This window comes from Engystomops pustulosus, chromosome 1 (assembly GCF_040894005.1).
Source record: "Engystomops pustulosus chromosome 1, aEngPut4.maternal, whole genome shotgun sequence".
In the NCBI taxonomy this organism is placed as follows: domain Eukaryota; kingdom Metazoa; phylum Chordata; class Amphibia; order Anura; family Leptodactylidae; genus Engystomops; species Engystomops pustulosus.
In genome coordinates this window covers 136,504,075-136,526,161 of record NC_092411.1, presented here as the reverse complement: position 1 = coordinate 136,526,161, position 22,087 = coordinate 136,504,075, and the positions used below count along the sequence as shown (strand labels likewise).

Sequence of the window (22,087 nt, the reverse complement as noted above, 5' to 3'; positions counted from 1 at the left end):
GAAGTAAGGTGTGGTGGACTATAACTTTTTCATAGGAAGTAAGGTGTGGTGGACTATAACTTTTTCATAGGAAGTAAGGTGTGGTGGACTATAACTTTTTCATAGGAAATAAGATGTGGTGGACTATAACTTTTTCATAGGAAGTAAGGTGTGGTGGACACTTTCTGCAGTATCTCCAACCAAGGAAATACAAAGACTTTTTAGAACTGTGTTAGAAAGACAAAGGTACAATGGAAAACTGTTCTGTGGTCACATGAATCAAAATATAAAAAATTATGGAAACCATGGATGATGTTTCCTGTGGAAAGGGACAATCTAGTTTGTTATCAGCACACAGTTCAGAAGCCTGCATCCTTGATGGTATAAGGTGACATTAGTGAGAATACTGATCACTGTAGAACAGTATATAAAAAACATTTGGAATACTATGAAACAAGGAATCTGGTAAAACTTACCAAGAAATCCATTTGCACATCGGCAGTGATACATGTTAATGCTGTCTATGCATGTTGCTTCGTTTTTACATGGACTGGAAGCACATTCATTGATATTTTCTTCACAAACAGATCCTTTAAGACATAAAAATTTGATATCAATTCGAGTTTAGTAGTCAGGTGATCATTTATTGGTTCGTATCTTCTCCAAAATAAGGACACAATCAGCTGCAAGAAAATTACTAGTATAGAATATTTTTCTGCTTTGGTGTGTGCTGTGTAGTGGAGCGATTTTCTTTAAATGTTACACTAGTGGGGAAAATCTGGCTAAAACTGATAAATGTTGTTATTATTAGTAAAGGACCTTAGGATGCTCACATTTGGGACTAAAGAGTCACAAAAATTATCATTCATGTTCTGCGCTAGATATACACAGCAATAATTGCTTGGAATCAATCCAAATTCATAACCATATCGGGGGTAAAATAGCATCCAGGGCCAGATACCTTTCTGACACAAAAATAAAGACACTATCTTACGAAAATACCTTTTCCCTCACACTCCCTTCTATTTTCATCATAATTTAGAATGGTATTGGGATCCATATGAGATATCTCAGGCACAATATGTGTAGCTCTGCTTTATACATAATATAAATTGTAAATTATTATATTATGGAATATTAATAGGAAAAAGGTGTGAAAGAAATGTAATACAATTAAAGGGATATTCCCATTTCATCAGGTAATTAATATGGTTTGAATAATGAAAAGTTATACAAATTTCCAATATACTTTCTATATAGATTCCTCATGGTTTTCTAGATCTCTGCTTGCCATATAAAGCTTCATTGTTTATCTCCAGTGGATAGAAATATGTCCATATACTGAAAGCATATTAAAATATTGTACATTTTTTAAGAAATAACATTAATTTGATGAAATGGGAATGCCCCTTTAAGTTCTGTTCTGTTTTTATTCCACAAAAATAATGTGACAATAATATGTACATTGTACAGACTAGGGTCAAGTAGGAGGAGTCATTCTCTAAATTCAACTTTACAGTACTCTTCATTAGTTTATTTTGTAAACTTGCCCCTTAAAATTGCCCCTTAGTGACAGTGTTAACCTCTCTGTTGATAAGCAAAATCCATAGTCCATCAGACTAAGGCTACATGACTAAGGCGCTCACCTCCTCCTCCTCTCCCCGCGCTGCCGTGTGCCCGCCGTGCTACGGTGCGGCGGGATCACGGCACTGTGAATGTAGCTTAAAGGTTTCTTTCTACTTTTCTCTATGTTTGTTTACACAGATCTGATCTGTGAGTTTAAACCTTTCAGGACCTGGCCCTTTTTTGTTTTTTAATTTTCATTTTTTACTCCCCATGATCAAAAATCCATAACTTTTTTATTTTTCCATGTACAGAGCTGTGTGATGGCTTATTTTCTGCGTAACAAATTGCACTTCATAGAGATGGTATTGAATATTCCATGCCGTGTACTAGAAAGCAGGAAAAAATTCCAAATGCAGTGAAATTGGTAAAAAAAAACCCATTTGTGTCGTCTTCTTGTGGGCTTGGATCTTACGGATTTCACTGTGCGCCCCAAATGACATGTCTACTTTATTCTTTGGGTCTGTGCGATTACGAAGATACCAAATTTGTATATGTTTTATAATGTTGTCATGCATTTAAAAAAATTAAAACCTCCTGTACAAAAATTTTTTTGGGGATTTTGCCATCTTCTGGCGCTAATAACTTTTTTATACTTTGGTTTACAGAGCTGTGGGTGGTGTAGTTTTTTGCGGATTTTGATGACGTTTACAATGTTTTTAATTTTAGGACTGTTCGACCTTGTGATCACTTTTTATAGAATTTTTTTATTTTTTTAAATGACAAAAAAAGTGTTATTTTCGACTTTGGGCGCGATTTTCCGTTACAGGATTAAACGCAGTGAAAAACTGTTATTATATTTTGATAGATCGGGCATTTTCGGACGCGGCAATACCTAATATGTTTATGATTTTTACTGTTTATTTATATTTATATCAGTTCTAGGGAAAGGGGGGTGATTTGAGTTTTTAGGGGGTTTTATTATAATTTTTTTTTTTTAAATTTTTTTTTATTTTTAGTATTTTTCAGACTCCCTAGGGTACTTTAACCCTAGGGTGTCTGCACGATCCTATCATATACTGCCATACTACAGTATGGCAGTATATGTGTATTTTAACCCTCATTGTAATGCATGGGTTAACCCGAAGTAGCCTCGGGTCTTCGTGAGACCCGAGGTTACCATGGCGACGGATCGCCGCTCCCCGATGACGTCACGGGGAGCGGTGATCCTTGAAAAGCTGGCAGCTTTGCCAGTGGCTATCAGCGGGAAAACACCTGCGATCGCGGGTGTTACCGGTAAGTCTTTGCTGCAGTATGCAGCAAAGACTTACCGGCAATGGAGAGGGCTCAGCGCGTGCATAAACAAACTATGCATAATTTATTAACAATGTATTTACAATCGCATATGTATCAAGAATTGCAAAAATGTTCTCATTCCACCTTTAATTTTAAAAATTATCTCAAACATTCCTCTTTGGACCTTGCGACAGAGCTTTTATCTGTGTGTAAACTATCTTAACTCCATCAATCGGATAAATAAGCGCTTTATAGCGATATCTAGGGGGAAGGAGATTGATTTCCTGGACATAAAGGTAAAAGATATAGATGGTTCACTCCAGACTAGGAAAGATTTAAGGAAATCATCGGCCACCAACTCTTCAGTTTTTCATTTTAATAGCTTCCACCCGATGCATACAAAGAAGAGATACCGTATAGTCAATTTATACATCTTAGGAAAATAAATTATGTAAGGTACAAGCTCTTGTGCTGAAAATGAGAATACACTAATACTGTGATTGAAAATGCAAGTTTTTCCAAAGAAAAGGAGAAAAGAGAATAGGATATGTACACATTTGGCTACAGCCCAAACCAGGGCGCATTTCAAACTGCTGTATATAAAAATGGGGTGATTCTGAATGAGTATCCACAGTGAAAAGAGGTTGCATCTAACACCTCTTTCACACTTGCATTGAAAATCACGTCAGAGTGAAGTGCGTAAAAAAACTGACATTTTTGCGTTAATCACACATGTATTTTCTGTGCTTTTAATGCATTTTCCATGCGTTTTACACACACAGACCACATGCGCGAAAAAGACTCATGACTGTGGTCTATCTTTTCTACAGCAATTGAGTCTCAAAGTGCAATGCATTTTGATGCATCCCCATAGACCTGTGTGGGGCATTTTTTGTGCGTTTGACCTGAGAAGGTAGAGCATGCTGAAATTTTCATGGGCTTATACATGAGCTTAGGCATCTAAATGGGGCTCTGCAGTGGACATTTTATTAAAGGGGGACCTCCGTTGTAGACATTTCTGTCACGGAGGCATCTGCCTTGGACATTTCACTAAAGGAGGTCTCTGCAGTGGACATTTCATTAAAGGGGGCATCTGCTGTTGGCATTTCAATAAGGGGGGCTCTGCAGGGGACATTTTATTAAAGGGGGCATCTGCAGTGGGTATTTCATTAAATGTCGGCTCTGCAGTGGACATATCTTTAAAAGGGTGCTCTTCAGTTGACATTTCATTTAAGGGGTATCTGATGTGGACATTTCTTTAATGAGGGGATCTGCTGAGAACATTTCATTAAATAGGATCTCTGCTGTGGACATTTCTTTAAAGGGGTCTCTGCTGTGGACATTTCTGTAAAGGGGGCCTCTGCTGTGAACATTTCATTAAAGGGGAGCTCTGTTGTTGACATTTCATTAAAGGTGGGGCTTCTGCTGTGGACAATTCATTAATGGGGGCATCTGCTGTTGACATTTCATTAAAGAGTGCCTCTGCAGTGGACAGTTCATTAATGAGGTGTAGCTGCTGGACATCTTATTATAGTAGTGGCTGCAACCTCCTCCAGGGCTTATACTCAAGTCAATAATTTTAGGAAATAAAATTAGGAGTCTTGGCTTATATGTGAGTATTTACAGAATGAGGGGGAGTTCAGCTGCAAAGTGAGCTAGAGGTTGCTTCCACATCTTCTACACCGTTTGGTCTGTACAGTAGTCGGGGTTGATGGTTCATGCAGTTAGGGGATGTGATACAAGTCAATTAAATAACTTTTATGAACAGTACAAGATTAAGGATAATTAGTGTATATAGAGATTATAGAGTAGCACTTAAATCGTAACATCCGGGCACATGTCGGTTTGGACGCTTAGGAGGCCCTAGTCGTATGAACAGCCCAGAACCCTTGGGACACTTAATCTGCCACTGGAGGCTAGGTACATTATGAAATTTAATGCCTTGGGACACTTAGGCTACATTCACACTAACGTATGGGGGACGTATATACGGCCGACGTATATACGGCCGATATACGTCCCCCATACACTTCTATGGGCGCATGGCACCCTACGGGAGCGGTACGGTGCCGCACACGTGCGACACCGTACCGTTCCGTACCCGGGAAAAAGATAGGACCTGTCCTATCTTTTCCCGTAATACAGCGCCGTGCGCCATAGGTTGCTATGGAGAGGGGCGGGGGTGAGCTGCGCTCACCCCCTCCTCCTCTCCCCGTACACTGCCGTTGCCCGCTACGGTACGGGCGGGCAACGGCAGTGTGAATATAGCCTTGGGGTTAAAAGATCAAAATTATCAATATGTATTCCTATTAAAAGACACACTCTGTTGGAGACCCAGTTACTTATGATTTCTCTCTGACCTCTATTGGTGTATTACTCAAATCGGTTAATATATTTAGGTATCATTATGGATAAACATTATCACAATATTACTTTTTTGCAAGCTATTGGATACTAACATATGCTAACTTTTAATTGTGTATCTCATCTAATAACTTTGTTGCTCTGCATGTCATTTTTAAATATTCACTTTATATATAGATTTGTCCTATGATAGTTTTTAGTATTGTAGCACAATGTGAATTGGCCTACTTCCTATTTTTCAGAGGCTTTGAGAAAATCATACTGCTGCCTATCTGTGGCTAGTGTCTTACCTGTAATGTCACATGTATAAAATAAAGTCTGACACCTTGGTGAGTAATGCTGCATCCTTTTTTTAACTCTGTATTAGGCTACATTCACATGTAGGTATGGGGGACGTGTATATGGCTGAGGTATATACGTCACATATACATCCCCAATACACTTCTATTTGCTCACAGTCCTGTACGGGAGCAGTATGGTGCAGCACACGTGCAGCACGGCACCACTCCGTAGCCCGTACAAAGATAGGACATGTCCTACCATTCTACGTAATACAGCGCTGTATATTCCTATGGGGAGGGGCGGGGGTGAGCTGCGCTAATCCCCTGCTCCTCTCCCCGGCGCCGATATTTGCATGCAGTACTATGGTACGGCGGGCAAACATCGTGTGAATGTAGCCTCAGACTGTTTATCTTGGTTGAGCACCACCATGAGTCAGACAAATCTCCACAAGTCTGAACCTATCTCCAAGAAGGATTGCTGACATCAGTAATGCCTGTGCTCTCTTTCATTCATTTCCCTGCTGGTATTCATAACCCTATCTCTACAGTTGGACAGTAAAATAATAAGTGCAATAAACACAGAATTACCATATTTACATTAAACTATTATATTTTGCCATGTTGCTTTTTAACAAAAAATAATTGGTTATTTAGTTATTATTTACCTCGGAAGCCAGCAGGGCATTGGCATTCAAATGTTCCAACCCCATCCTTACAAATCCCATTGTTTCTGCATGGCATGGATTTGCAGTCATCAATGTTAATCTCACACTTTGTACCTGAAAGCAGATTAGTAAATTACAAAAGCAGATGCATATTATGCTATTATAAGAAGGCCCATGCTTATGAACTTCCAAATAAATGTTCTGAACAAATGGTTCATTCCGGCTAAATAGAAACTTCACTTGGCAGCTAGGGGACAATACTCATTTGCAGGAAGTTAACAATAAATGTTATTTATTCTTGGCCTTTTTTAATTTCAGCAATTGTTAATTATCATTTATTTCAATGGAAACACATGTAAATGGAGGTTAGGGAAGTTGAGGGAAAATAAGGTATTATTTTATTATAAGGATGTAATAAATCTGCCAACTATCATCTCTGGAGGCAGATTACTAATGGTGACATCACTAAAATGTGTTTCTACCATCTGTTCCTCACATAACAATGTATTTAAAAGAAAAATGTTCATTTTAATGACAATCATTACTACAATGTCCTAAAAGAGTTCTAGACACAGCTTATTTCCTGCATGAGATGGTCTGCATTAGAGATGAGCGAGCACTAAAATGCTCGGGTGCTCGTTACTCGAGCCGAACATTTCCTGATGCTCGAGTGCTCGTTTCGAGTAACGAGCCCCATTGAAATCAATGGGAGACCCGAGCATTTTTCAGTAAAATTACAAACTGAACGAGCACTGTTCAGTGCAGATGTTTTCACTGAAAGAACACAGTGAAAGAACACTGCAGAACAGATTGCAGATGTTCGCGAACATCTGCGATCTGCTCCGGAGACATGCATGCAGAACGGTGTTCTCCGCAATAGTATTTGAAGAACAATATGTGTACACCTTGCTCTCGGTTTCCCTGTTCCCCCCTTCTTCCCTATCCCTCAACCCGTTCTTTCGGCAGTTTGCCGCCCCATACTCCGCACACCTCTCCCGACGGAGGGCAGTTCCAGGATCCGAGAGTCCGCATTTAGCAGTGCACGCTGAGAGCGAGACCAGGAACCCAGCAGGCACCATGCCCCCGGAGATGGCAGACGATCAAGCCAGAGGGATCCTGTCAGCAATGCCTGGCCAGCTGCACCCATTTGTCCCCGGGGCTGGGGGACACAGCCCAGCCTGCATCGGACCGGCCGCGCCGGAACAGCACCTGATTGGACCAGCGAAGTTCCTACTGCTGCTCCCTTTGTGCTTGTGCCCGGGAATCCAAGGCTGTCTCTGCTGAGTGGACCACAGCGTGCCGGCCAGCTTGGACGGTGACGGTGCTCCCGGGGCACCTCTTCGGGACGTACACTTGATGATACCATGACAACCACCAGCCCACAATTAAGTCCACGAGCCCTTGGTGAATTCCCAGCTCGATGCTGCCCTGCTTTGGAAGAGGTACTAGTACTCAAGCCGACGATACTGGATCGCGTCAAAGCGGTGGTTGGGTGTGATAGAGCGCCGGTACCTGGCTGCGCACTGCACCTAAACCAGCTGCTGAGATGTAAGTTCCCAGTCAGGGCCGCTTCTGCCATGAGGCGAGATGAAAATCTCGCTTCAGGCGGCAGAATGCGGGTCCCTTTAAAGGGTGGCGAAATTTGCCGCTCTAAAGTGGGCGATTCGGGCGTCCATTAACGCCCGAATCGCCCACCAGCTAAATAAATCGCGCCTGTCTCTTTAAGACACAGGCGCGATTTATATGCGGAGCGACACAGCGCCTTTCCGGGATCTGCGTCGCTCCGTTCTAATCAGTGACACAGGCGTCATGACATCACGGCGCCTGTGTCACAGAAGAGCCGCGTGAAGACCGGAGCCGCGCACTGAGGGAGTAGCTGCCTGCAGGTGAGTATAAATTTTATTATTTTTAATGTACTTTAATTAAATGTGGGGAGGTTTCATGTTATACTGGGAGGGGGGGTACTATATGGGGCTAGAAAACGTTTAAATCTTGGGGGGGGGGCGCTAAAGATATCATATGGGGCCATAATTATTTTATACTAGGGGGGAGGGAATGCTATAGATATTAATTGGGGCCATCATTATTTTATACTAGGGGGGGGGGAATGCTATATATATTATTTGGGGCCATAATTATTTTATACTAGGGGGGGTGCTATATATATTATTTGGGGCCATAATTATTTTATACTAGGGGGATGCTATATATATTATTTGGGGCCATAATTATTTTATACTGGGGGGGGGGGGTGCTATGTATATCATATGGGGCCATAATTATTTTATACTGGGGGGGGATGCTATATATATCATATGGGGCCATCATTATTTTAAACTGGGGGGGGGATGATGGAATGCTATGTATTTTATTTGGGGCTATAATTATTTTATACTGGGGGGGATACTATATATTATTATTTGGGGCTATAATTATTTTATACTGGGGGGGATGCTATATATTATTTGGGGCTATACCGTAATTATTTTATGCTGGGGGGAATGCTATATATATATTATATGATTATGATTGTTTTAATACTGGGGGGGGATGCTATAGATATTAATTGGGGCCATAATTATCTTATACTAGGGGGGGATGCTATATATATTATTTGGGGCCATAATTATTTTATACTAGGGGGGGGGGGGTGCTATATATATTATTTGGGGCCATAATTATTTTATACTAGGGGGGGGTGCTATATATATTATTTGGGGCCATAATTATTTTATACTAGGGGGGGGGGGCTATATATATTATTTGGGGCCATAATTATTTTATACTAGGGGGATGCTATATATATTTGGGGCCATAATTATTTTATACTAGGGGGGGTGCTATGTATATCATATGGGGCCATAATTATTTTATACTTGGGGGGGGATGCTATATATATCATATGGGGCCATAATTATTTTATACTGGGGGGGATGATGGAATGCTATGTATTTTATTTGGGGCTATAATTATTTTATACTGGGGGGGATGCTATATATATATAAATATATTATTTGGGGCTATACCATAATTATTTTATACTGGGGGGAACACTATATATATGTATTATATGATTATGATTGTTTTAATCCTGGGGGGGGGGTGCTATAGATATTATTTCGGGCTATAATTATTTTATACAAGGGGGGGGTGCTGTATATATTATATGGGGCCATAATTATTTTATACTGGGGGGGTTCTGTATATATTATTTGGGGCTATAATTATTTTATACTGGGGGGGTGATGCTATATATTATTTGGGGCTATAATTATTTTATACTGGGGGGGTGATGCTATATATATTATTTGGGGCTATAATTATTTTATACTGGGGGGGGATGCTATATATATTATATGGGGCCATAATTATTTTATACTGGGGAAGGATTCAGTATATATTATTTGGGGCCATAATTATTTTATACTGGGGGGGGTGCTATATATTACATATCGCTATATCACTAAGCTGGTGGGATGTATATGGGATACAGTATATTACTAAGCTGGAGGGGCTGTATATGGGATAGAGTATATTACTAAGCTGGGGAGCTGTATATGGGATACTGTATATTACTAAGCTGGGGGGCTGTATATGGGATACAGTATATTACTAAGCTGGGAGGCTGTATATGGGATACAGTATATTACTAAGCTGGGGGGATGTATATGGGATACAGTATATTACTAAGCTGGGAGGGCTGTATATGGGATACAGTATATTACTAAGCTGGGGGGCTGTATATGGGATAGAGTATATTACTAAGCTGCGGGGCTGTATATGGGGTACAGTATATTACTAAGCTGGGGGCTGTATATGGGATACAGTATATTACTAAGCTGGAGGGGCTGTATATGGGATAGAGTATATTACTAAGCTGGGGAGCTGTATATGGGATACTGTATATTACTAAGCTGGGGGGCTGTATATGGGATACAGTATATTACTAAGCTGGGAGGCTGTATATGGGATACAGTATATTACTAAGCTGGAGGGGCTGTATATGGGATAGAGTATATTACTAAGCTGGGGAGCTGTATATGGGATACTGTATATTACTAAGCTGGGGGGCTGTATATGGGGTACAGTATATTACTAAGCTGGGAGGCTGTATATGGGATACAGTATATTACTAAGCTGGAGGGGCTGTATATGGGATAGAGTATATTACTAAGCTGGGGAGCTGTATATGGGATACTGTATATTACTAAGCTGGGGGGCTGTATATGGGATACAGTATATTACTAAGCTGGGAGGCTCTATATGGGATACAGTATATTACTAAGCTGGGGGGATGTATATGGGATACAGTATATTACTAAGCTGGGAGGGCTGTATATGGGATACAGTATATTACTAAGCTGGGGGGCTGTATATGGGATAGAGTATATTACTAAGCTGCGGGGCTGTATATGGGGTACAGTATATTACTAAGCTGGGGGCTGTATATGGGATACAGTATATTACTAAGCTGGGAGGCTGTATATGGGATACAGTATATTACTAAGCTGGGGGGATGTATATGGGATACAGTATATTACTAAGCTGGGGGATGTATATAGGATACAGTATATTACTAAGCTGGGGGGATGTATATGGGATACAGTATATTACTAAGCTGGGGGATGTATATTGGATACAGTATATTACTAGGCTGGGGGGCTGTATATGGGGTACAGTATATTACTAGGCTGGGGGGCTGTATATGGGGTACAGTATATTACTAAGCTGGGGGCTGTATATGGAATACAGTATACTACTAAGCTGGGGGGATGTTCACGGGATACAGTATATCACTAAGCTGGGGGGATGTATATGGGATGCAGTATATTACTAAGCTGGGGGGGCTGTATATGGGATAGAGTATATTACTAAGCTGGGGAGCTGTGTATGGGATACTGTATATTACTAAGTTGGGGGGCTGTATATGTGATACAGTATATTACTAAGCTGGGAGGCTGTATATGGGATACAGTATATTACTAAACTGGGGGGATGTATATGGGATACAGTATATTACTAAGCTGGGAGGGCTGTATATGGGATACAGTATATTACTAAGCTGGGGGGCTGTATATGGGATAGAGTATATTACTAAGCTGGGGGCTGTATATGGGATAGAGTATATTACTAAGCTGCCGGGCTGTATATGGGATACAGTATATTACTAAGCTGGGGGCTGTATATGGGATACAGTATATTACTAAGCTGGGGAGGCTGTATATGGGATACAGTATATTACTAAGCTGGGAGGCTGCATATGGGATACAGTATATTACTAAGCTGGGGGGATGTATATGGGATACAGTATATTACTAAGCTGGGGGGGGCTGTATATCGGGTACAGTATATTACTAAGCTGGGAGGGGACTGTATATGTGGGGCAAGATTTTATTTAAGCTGTAGGGGATCTGTATATGGGAGCTGTATATAATTTAATTGGGGGGGTGAATAACAAGGCCTTTAAATATATTAGAGCAGGGATATATAAAAATAAATGTATTATATATATGTATATATTCATTAGGGGGTGCTATATATTTATTAGTTATAGGATACAGATTACTTTGCATCATGTAAACCAAATGTTGGGGGGGGTCTGTATTAATAAATTGGGGGTGTTGTATATTGATTTGTGCTTAGCATGCTATAATTCCAGTAGACTAATATATATATAATGAAGGGATGTGTTATATGTGGGGAGAGTGTGGTCAGTTGTGTTGTGAGGGGTATATATTATTTAGGAGCACAGTGTTGTTATCCAGGAGACTTTATACTGTAAGTGACTGTGGTATTTTTAGGGACGCCGGGTGGAGATGCTGCACGAAGCTGAAGATATCTGGCAGTGAATTCAGCAGTGATACGTCATGGATTGGAGAACCCGGAATAAAGTTCTACTGATGGAAGAGATTGTCATCTATAAGGTACTAGATGCCACTAATGCCTCTCAGATCCTGTAGTCAGTCACACAGTGTCAGGGAGCTGTCTGTAGGGTTGTTAATTGTTAGTAAAGTTTAAGGATTTACTTAACAGGGAGCCGGGGGGGGGCAGCATTTTAATATTCGCCTCAGGCAGCAAATATGCTAGAATCGGCCCTGTTCCCAGTACTAGCAAAAGTCCTACAGCAATCCCCCCTCCCTTTACCCTCATACCCTAATTCTTGAACATTGTACAAGTATCCAGGCGGTTGTCTCACATGGCTGCTTAAAGCGCCGGCACCACGGATCAGCGGACAGTGATCATGAACAGTGTTATGTTTGTTTATATGTATGTTTGTAACCATGTAACCAGCAAGACTTATGTACAAAGTAATTTCCCCTCACGGGGATCAATAAAGTTATTGTTATTGTTAAATACTATTGCGGAGAACACCGTTCTGCACGCGTGTCTTCGGAAAAAATCACAGATGTACGCGAACATCTGCAATCTATTCTGCACTGTGCTCTTACACTGTGTTCTTCAATTAACTGATTAAATTAAATGTTTTAATTGTATTTTTTTACTGTTCTTCACTTTTTTTAAAAAAATTTAATGCTCGTTATCGAGCAGGGCAAATACTCGTCGGAGCAACGAGCCGGTCCGAGTATGCTAATACTCGACCGAGCATCAAGCTTTGACGAATATACTTGCTCATCTCTAGTCTGCATCGATGGTCCTGCAACCATTTTGTCTGAGATCATATGAAACTAGGTGACTTAACAACTCTAGATCAAAAGGGATATTTCAGTTCCTGAAGATCAAAATTTTTCTACTATAAATGTATTTATAATTCTGGTCACAGTTCTTTCTTAGAGCAGGACAGTGGTCTGTGTGTATGGCAATGGTTACTCCTGTATAATGCAGGGTTAGGATTAAGCATGGCAATGGGGTCTCTCACATGTCGTGTGACCTAAGCACTTAATCTTATCCCTTAAAATGAAATTTCCAAATCCAGCGTACCGTTGGAATACCTTATTCCAAGTAAAAAGAGTTTTGATACAAATGTTTGTGAAACTTACTGTAAGTGCTTTGTGGGGCTTTACCAGAGCCCCTCCGGGCTCCAGCACCTAATCTTCGTCCCTTCGGCACTTTAGCACATCCCTGACAGTTCCAATCCCTCCTCCACTCGGAAATGTCACTAATGTGCCAATAATCCCTCATTGCAATGGATTTAAGTGGCCATTGGACAGCGATGCTTAGGTATAGGATTTTGTGAGCCAGACTAGTTACACTGCCGAGTGGAGGAAGGATTGTTACAGCCAGTAACAATCCTAGAGCAGCTTCATTTTCCGGCATCCTGCAAAATGCTATGCTATGATTGGTTTCTTTGTGCACCAAAGACATTTTCATTAGATGGTTTTTGCATGAATTGGTCCCTTTTCATTTTATTACCTGTGTAACCCTTAAGGCACATGCAGGTATATCCACTTCCAACCTGTTTGCAAGTTCCACTATTCTGGCAAGGATTTAAAAAGCACTCATGAAAAACCTGTCAAGTAAAACAAATGGGTATTGGAAACATATACACAAAATGGAAGTTAATAAAAACAATGTGACATGAAAAAAACATTGAAAGGAAATAACCATGGAAAAATATGTATTAAAATGTATTACAATGAAATTAACATAAAAAAGCAATAGTACAGGATTGAATATTGTATTATTCACACAAGGCTTCAGATCAGAATCCTATTTCCTATTTGGTATTCCCCAGTGGAAGAGAAGCGGCAATAAAGAAGCATTTCTCATCACTAACATCTCTGCCTAGCACTTTGCTGCACTATTTCTGTATAAACCAGATAGCTGCAGGAAAACCTAATTTGCTAGGTGCAGTCATGCATGCCCACTTCTGCTGTAACAGTAGAAACAATATACTTAGACATTTTTTGAATAAGATCTTGGCGAGGTTTATGTTAAATTCATAATCTCAAAAATACAGATTTAATATTTATACAGTATCCCGGCCTACACTGCATGAATTATTTATTGAATATTTTAAGGAGCTAAGAAACTATATTGTAATACATGCAGTGTGATATAGCTTTGTAAACTGTACCTAAGCATGGATACAGTCAGCAGCAACCATGTACATACTGTATATAAGACACAAGCGCCACCATTTATTATTCTTTGCTATGTACTGGAAAGCTGGAAAAAAGTTCCAAAGGCAGTGGAATTAGCAAAAAAATAGAGTTGCATCATATTTGGATGGGCTTTATTTGCACGGCTTTCAAGGTGCGGTCCAGATGACACCTCTCTGTTCTTCGTTTGATCAGTACAGTCGCAGTGTTACCAAATTTATATACTGTTCTTATATACTGTATATAAATTTAGTATCATTAGGAATGTATAGATCCAAAGAATAACAGCAAGGTGTCATCTCAACTGCACCTTGAAACCTGTGCAAATAAAGTCCATCAGAATATGGGCGTTATTTCACACTGCATGAATTATGGCTCATTCACACAACCGTTCGCAAGCTTGTGGCCCGTACATATGTCCCCCATAGATGGCTATGGCGCATGGGCTCAGTACGGTGAGCGCAACAAGCGCTACCCTTAACCCCTTAAGGACGCAGCCATTTTACAGCTTAAGGCTCAGCCCGATTTTTTGGATTCTGACTTGCTTCGCTTTATATGGTTATAACTTTTGAACACTGTTACTTATCAAAACGATTCTGAGATTGTTTTTTTCCCACATGTTGTACTTCATTTTAGTGGTAAATTTTGGCAGATAAGTTTTGCGTTTATTTACAAAAAAAAGAAAATGTGATGAATTTTTTGAAAAATTTGCCATTTTCGAAATTCTAAATCATCACGTTTTCAGGCAGATAGATTTACCAGCTAAATAAGTTGCTGAATAACATTTCCCATTTGTCTACTTTACATTTTCATAATTTCTGAAATATCTGGATAATTTATTTTGACGTCACGCGGCTTGCAAATAGAATATCGCTTTTCCGGATTTTCAGAATTGACTATTTTGGGGATAAATACAGTTTTGAATGAAATTTTACATATTTAGCATCAAAACCCCCTATATAACCAACCCATTTTCAAATCTGCACCCCTCAAGCTATCAGAAACAGCTTTTACGAAGATTGTTAACCCCTTGAGATCTTCATAGTAATTGAATCAAAATGGAGGTGAAATTTAGAATGGTCATATTGTTCCCTTATACGTTCATTTAGCACCAAAATTTACACATTTCCAAAATATAAAAAGAGAAAACCCACCATACAATTTGTTCTGCAATTTCTCCTGAGTACAAAGACCCCCCACATGTGGCCGTTACTTGTTTTATGGGGGCACAGCGAGGCGCAGAAGGGAAGGAGGGCGCTGCAGCTGCCAGGAATTTAGTTTCCTCATTGGCCCCTTTTGAAGGCTATAAAATTTTCGCTTTTTCGTTATTGGGGCCATGTGACGGCATTTTTTTTGCGGGATGAGATGCTTTTTCCATTGTTACCATTTTGGGGTTGGTATCACCTATTGTTGAAAATTTAGGAACTTTTTTTGAGGGCAGGAGTAGAAAAGCATCAATTCTGTACTGGATTTTTTACTTTTTTTTTTTTGGTGTTCACCGTATAGACTAATAGTCATGTTATCTTTATTCTATGGGTTGATACGATTACGGGGATACCAGACATGAATATATTTTCTTACGTTTTACTAAATTTGTCAAACAAAACCCTAATGTGGGGAAAAATCTATAATTTTTGTATTGCCATCTTCCAAGTGGCATAACTTTGTTACGTTTTTGGCTACGGAGCTGGTTGATGGCTTGTTTTTTGCGGGACATGTTGTACTTTGCACCAGTATCATGTCTGAGTACATATGGTTTTTTGGTCGCATTTTATATCATTTTTTGTGGGATTGAAAAGGTAAAAATCATAATTTTTGGAGGGTTTATAACAGTTTTTTTTTACGGCGTTTATCGTGGGGGTTCAATAATGATTTACTTTTATTCTACGGGTTGTTACGGACGCGGTGATACTATATATGTGGGGTTTGTGTTATGATTTAGACTTTTTTTTTGAGTTATATGTCTCTTTATATGTTTTGGGGGTTTGGGGCATTTTTAGTGATTTATGACTTTATTTTTTTATTGAATAACTTTTTTTTTTACTTTTTCACTTTTATACCATGGGACATGAAGAAGCAATCTTCTGATTGCTTCTTCATGATAATATTCTGCAATACTCATGTATTGCAGAGTATTATCAGTGTCAGCCTATGCACTTGCATAGGCTGGCACTTTGCCAGTAAGATGACGTCACAGACGCCATCTTACTGGCAATTCTTGCTAGTAACTCTGGGGTCCAGATCGGACCCCAGAGTTACTATAGCAACGATCGGCGCCCCCCGAAAACGGTTCGGGGGGGCCGATCGTGGGGGAAAGACCCCCCAGATACTTGTTAGATGCCGCGGTCGCGCTGACCGCGGCATCTAACGGGTTAAGCACCCGCGATCGGAGACAACTCCGATCGCGGGTGTTACACTGGGGTGCCGGCTATTAGTTACAGCCGGCACCCCGTGTTTCCCGATGCCGGTTCGGCTCTGATCCAGAGCCGAGCCGGCATAGGAGCCGTGGCGGATATATCCGCCACTGAGCGCTAAGTCACTGCGCTCCGTGGCGGATATATCCGCCGCGGAGCGCGAAGGGGTTAAACATTTCTTCAACTGGATGTTATTAAAAAATATGTTCCTGTGTGAAGATAATTTCTCATAAATGTAGTCATTCTGTCCCTTAGAAACGAGATGGCTTCCTCGGATACGATCACCTCACATTTTGGCAGCAGTGGCCAGACATGCGCTATTGAGCTCTGCCTGACCTCCTGGATTCAGCGTTCATTACCACGGGATGTCTGTGGGACCTGCAGAAACTCCCGGACATTTCATATACAAAAACCTTTTGTTTCCTTGTGCAATCCCTCCAGCAGAGGTGGCCGTATCCGAGGAAGCTATCTCGTTTCTAAGGGACCATATTACTACATTTATGAGAAATTATCTTCACACAGAAACATTTTTTTAATAACATCCAATTGAACAAATGTTTACATACGGCAAATGAATTCAATTAATTGTAAATGCCCAGATGGAAATACCCCTTTAAGCACTGTTAAGAACGGATGAGAAGCAGCACTAAAAATCAGAATCAAGAGAGCACTGTGGGTACAGATTAAAGTCACAATAATTGTTATCCTTGGCCTCCTTTCTTCTAAAATAAACTTTTAAAATTATGCTGCTATTAAGCAAGAGTGCTCTTGAGGGTGTAAACAGAGACATTCATGCTGTACCATCACAGGTTGTAACACTGTGCAGAGCACTTCCCTCTCCCACTGTGAGATCACAGCAATCAGAGAATAGGAGAAAGTGCCAAAGTAGCAGAAGGGAGGATGAGACATATTCCTGCACAGTGTAATAGCCTGTGAAGCTATGAGTAACAATAATATTACCACAGTCACAGTTCCTGGATCTAAAAACCCATGCACACGTTTGTTGCGGCTGTGAGCTGGAAGCTGCCTGGAGAAGGAAGCAGAGTGGCTATTTTGTACCCATGGGCAGGAATTGGAGCTGATTTTGTTGTGCGGCCTCCCTAAAACACAGTGTGGTGAGACAAAAATGTGGTCACTGCATTGTGCCTGCATGCAATGTATGTCTATGCCAGCAGAGAGCTAGCTACTGGTTTTGTGGATAGCTCACAGCTGCCACCATGTGGACGTGTGCATGAGGCCTAAGTGCCCCTGGTTTGTAATACAAGAATAATTTTTGCCAATTTCCTTTTCAAGCTGCCTAAATCTGATCAGAGTACTAATAATTATTTTTTTTACCAAGTATTTATAATTATATAATGAAGCAGTCCATGGCCATACTCTGAGAAGATATATATCTGAGAAGCCATACCCTGAGAAGCTGTATTTCTTGTACATTTCTTCTATAAACTATTACATTCTGATGTTTACTGATATAAAATATATTTTTAGCTGTTTACAAAATGCTCTCAGTGGTTTGCTGCAGGGTACTCTTATTAAATTGCTATTTTTTCTGAATAAGTTAGTTGTCATACATTTACATTTGAATACCCTAAGGCTGTGTTTACACGTGCTATTTTTCCAATTTGTTTTGTAAAAATGATAGTGAAACTTTTTTCTTGTCATTTTTACATAGGTACCAGAAAAAGCTAGACTATAATCAGAGGAAATGTTGTTGTTAGGGTGCAAGGTGATTGTTCCTTAGAGTGCTTTTAGAGTGCTTGGTGAAATATGTGACACGTATGCGACTAACTCGCCAAAATAATAAACCATAGTAGAAAGACAATTGGGTTGGGTTGATCCAGGAGCAAGCAAGAAAGATTTTACAAACAGCATGTGCTTTAAAGCCATGATCCCTTCTCAGAAAAAAGTATTCAGGAAGTTGAATCTACTTTGTGTGGTACAATTCCTCTATAAATTTTTATTTCAACAACTTTGCTCTCAAAGGAATAAGTTCCACAAATAGCCTTGTTCTTCAAGACAAAATGATGACTATTTGCTCTGTTTGCATGAACCGCTATGTTTGAGAAATGTAAAACAATCAGGAACCTTACACAAAATTTTCCAGACTGTAAGGTATTTTCTGTACCCATATTAATTTTCACTTTTTTTCCTTTTCTAGCAGCAATCTGGAGATGGGTGTCCCATTCTCACTAATGTGTGGACCAGCGGGATGAGCATGTGACCTGGCACTCCAAAATATACATTAACTATTTTTTGATGTTTTGCAATACGGTCTCTTCATAAAAGTCTATAGGAACGCCAAAAAGCGGACAGTTTTTGTGTGGGCTTTTCCAGGCCATGTGGGTGACAGCCCACTGTATTTCTTTGGGGATATGGCTCACTTACAGTAGCATACAGGTTGCCTACGGGTGCCACATGGCCCACATTTGTGGCCCAAAACCGGATTAAATAACAGGACTACAAACTTCATACGGTTGTGTGCATGAGGTCTTAATTGTATTTCTTGTGCTGCAGAACAAGTGTCCATAACTTACTCACACGGTAATTGATAAGCCTTCTACTGTTGATCAGTGAAGTGGACTCTCATTCGTTGAGAATAGGTATAGATTTTAATAACTAAGGTCCAGTGTATTTAGTATCTTTACTCAGAACTCAATAAAATAATCTATTTTGTAACCTTCAGCTGGCAGATCAGTGTTTTACTGTGACAGTTTCCATTTAATTGCCTCTAATATGTCAGGTTTTGTTCAGGTTATATATGCTTACAGCTTATCCTTAGTATAGGGATCAGATCCAGTAACCCATTGATATTAAGCTGTGTGTCCTTTCAATGCACACATACAATATGTGAATTCTTTATATGTCATATCATACCCTTTTCATTCTGCTAGAGAACTATCTAAGGAATTGCAAGCCAATGCTCATTTAATAGTTAATTTTTTTAGTGAGAGAGGAAATATGCTTCTTTTAAATAAATCCAAAACATATTTCTGTATTATGTTTAGAGTAAGGGCATTCTTCCTATTTCAATCTTGTGAAATTATACGTTGGCTCTCTCGGTTATTGCTTCCTGTCACATATAGTGTACGTACATCATGTAGAATGTGTCTGGGCGCACTCTCTCTAAGGCATGCAGTCTATTGTTTTATTGAGCTCCGCACTACTTATCACTGAAATGAAACCTGGAAGCTTTGACTTTAATATTAAAGCATTGATTCAGGTAAAGAGGTTACAGTTACATTAACGTTATGCATTAGTTGCTTAGCCTTGCTAATGTATTCTATAGACTTCCTTTATCTGACTTTATGGCTAGGCCATTAGAGGTAGCACAATGAAAGAAATCGTATCCTTGCCTGACTGCTGACTCTGTGTTTGCTGTTGACATTTTGTGAAGAAATGGGAATCATTACGCTTTCCTCTGCTGCCGAGAAACTGGAGCCAAAACCTACAAAATAACGTTATGAGAAACACATGTTATCAATCTTGTGATTAGTTATAACATCTGTGATTAAAGCAAATACCAACTCTCCTTTCTTAGCTATGGAAAAGGGTGCTGTTAGCTAAACTACTATATCATTGCCAATTGGCTCCATAGCCACATTCTGGTTACACCTAATGCTCTTTTATTAACACATGTTTTAATAGCCAAAACACTTAACCCAGGGTTCTGCACATTTCTGTCTGCCTGTAGAGAACTGGCAGCCATATTGCCTACTCCCACATACAGTTATGTCAGTCACTGCTTTCATATGTATAATAAAAGCTAAGAATAAACATTATAAAACAAGATCCTGCTTCCCTGAATAACTACTTTCCATTGCTATAAAAATATATGGTATGTGAAAGCCTTCCCTGCTTTTGTAATAAATATACACATACAGTTTAGTCTATTCTCTTCTGTTTTTCTTCACTTATGTTTTTTTGATAAATTTACTTATATTAGATTAGTTCATTGCAAGAGAGAGATAAGCTACATTCATTGCAAATTAAGACATTTGGATGATGCCAGTGAATAAAGAGTTTATAGAAGCTCTCCAGTCATATATCTCCAGTCAAATACTATATTTTGTAATTATATTGGGGTTGAATGGCAGGTGGCTACTTCTTCAAACTCTTCATAACCAGCTGCATATTGATTTGATTTAGATTAATTTGATTAATCTTCCATATACATACGTTTCTTCAAGCGCTTAAAGTGCTGCGGGAGCATGGAGGGAGGGTAAGACAGTGTAACAGTCTTTAAAGCCAAAGCATTAGCATACGGTACTTTAAAAACTTCATTTTAAAGAAAGTCATGAATAACAAATACAAGAATATCACTACAGTCACAGTGCCTGGATCTATGAATTAGTGTCACTGCTTTATCATGCTTGATTCTGATGGTAGATTGTAAGTGTAAATGCTATATTTGAAATGTATTTATAAATCAATAGTGAAGATGATGATGGTAAAATTTGTAATATATTTTTATAAAATAAATATGTCTGTGTCCTTTTTTTTCCCCTGCCCTTCTGCCTTGTTAAAGCAGCTTAAAAAGTTTGTTTTTGTTTAATTCGGGTTTCCATCCTGTAAACCACTTACAGCTGATACATAAAAACTTGATAATCTTCCTTATGAAATATGTTCTATGAATGGAAAGAGTTAATCATTAGTAATCTTATCTGCCTAAGGTTAATGGAGCTCTCAATGCTTTTAGATACTCTGCTGAGAAAAAGCAGAAACAAGACACAGAGAAGATGAAGTATATTACAATGTTTATTATTACCTGCAACAATTATTTCTGAAATAAGTTACTCTTTAAAAGCTTTAAAAGAAATTTCTGTTTTCTGGATATCTAATGGTGGTGTCTGCTCGATTAGTCAGTGTATTCAATTACACTGAACTGTTCCTGAATAGTGATGAGGAACCCGAATTTAAATTCTTATAGGCAGAATGATGGTGGTGGGTTCCAGTAGCATTTTAACCCCTTAGTGACCAAGCTCATTTGCACCTTGATGACCAAGGCCTATTTTCAAAACCAGCATTTTTCAATTTATCTGATTATAACTTTAGAACCCTTAAACTTACCCAATTGTTTTTTAGTTTGTTTTTCCATGACATTTTGTACTTCAAGTTAGTGGGAAATTGTGGTTCATATATTTTGAATTGATTATGAAAAAAAGGGAATTTGGTAAACATTTTGAAAAAAATGTGCTATTTTTAAACTTCAAAATGTTCTGTTTTTCAAACTGATAGTCTTACTACCCCAATGAGTTACCAACTAACATTTACTATATCTCCGCTTTGTGTTGCCATTATTTTAGAAGTGTCCTTTTGTTTTATTATGATGCTAGAAAGATCACAAATCGAACAGCATTCTCTCAAATTGTTAAGAAAATTTTAGAATAAATTGTTTTAGGGACCATTTCATTTCTATAGGGGTTTTAAAAGTTCTGTTAATAGAAACCTGTTCGTAGGGACGAACA

The 22,087-nt window shown here is 39.3% G+C and overlaps 1 protein-coding gene across 4 annotated transcripts in view; it reads right to left on the bottom strand.

Moving 5' to 3' along the window:
- SVEP1 (sushi, von Willebrand factor type A, EGF and pentraxin domain containing 1) overlaps positions 1 to 22,087 on the bottom strand; it is a 238,977-nt gene that overhangs the window by 99,984 nt on the left and 116,906 nt on the right. For all 4 annotated transcript variants that reach the window (XM_072154359.1, XM_072154368.1, XM_072154377.1 and 1 more), the window contains exons 20-23: positions 19,976 to 20,067; positions 13,520 to 13,616; positions 6,149 to 6,262; positions 456 to 569 (exon numbers count right to left, since the gene is read on the bottom strand). In XM_072154359.1, coding sequence (XP_072010460.1) covers positions 456 to 569; positions 6,149 to 6,262; positions 13,520 to 13,616; positions 19,976 to 20,067 — 417 coding nt within the window. The remainder of the gene's footprint in view (positions 1 to 455; positions 570 to 6,148; positions 6,263 to 13,519; positions 13,617 to 19,975; positions 20,068 to 22,087) is intronic.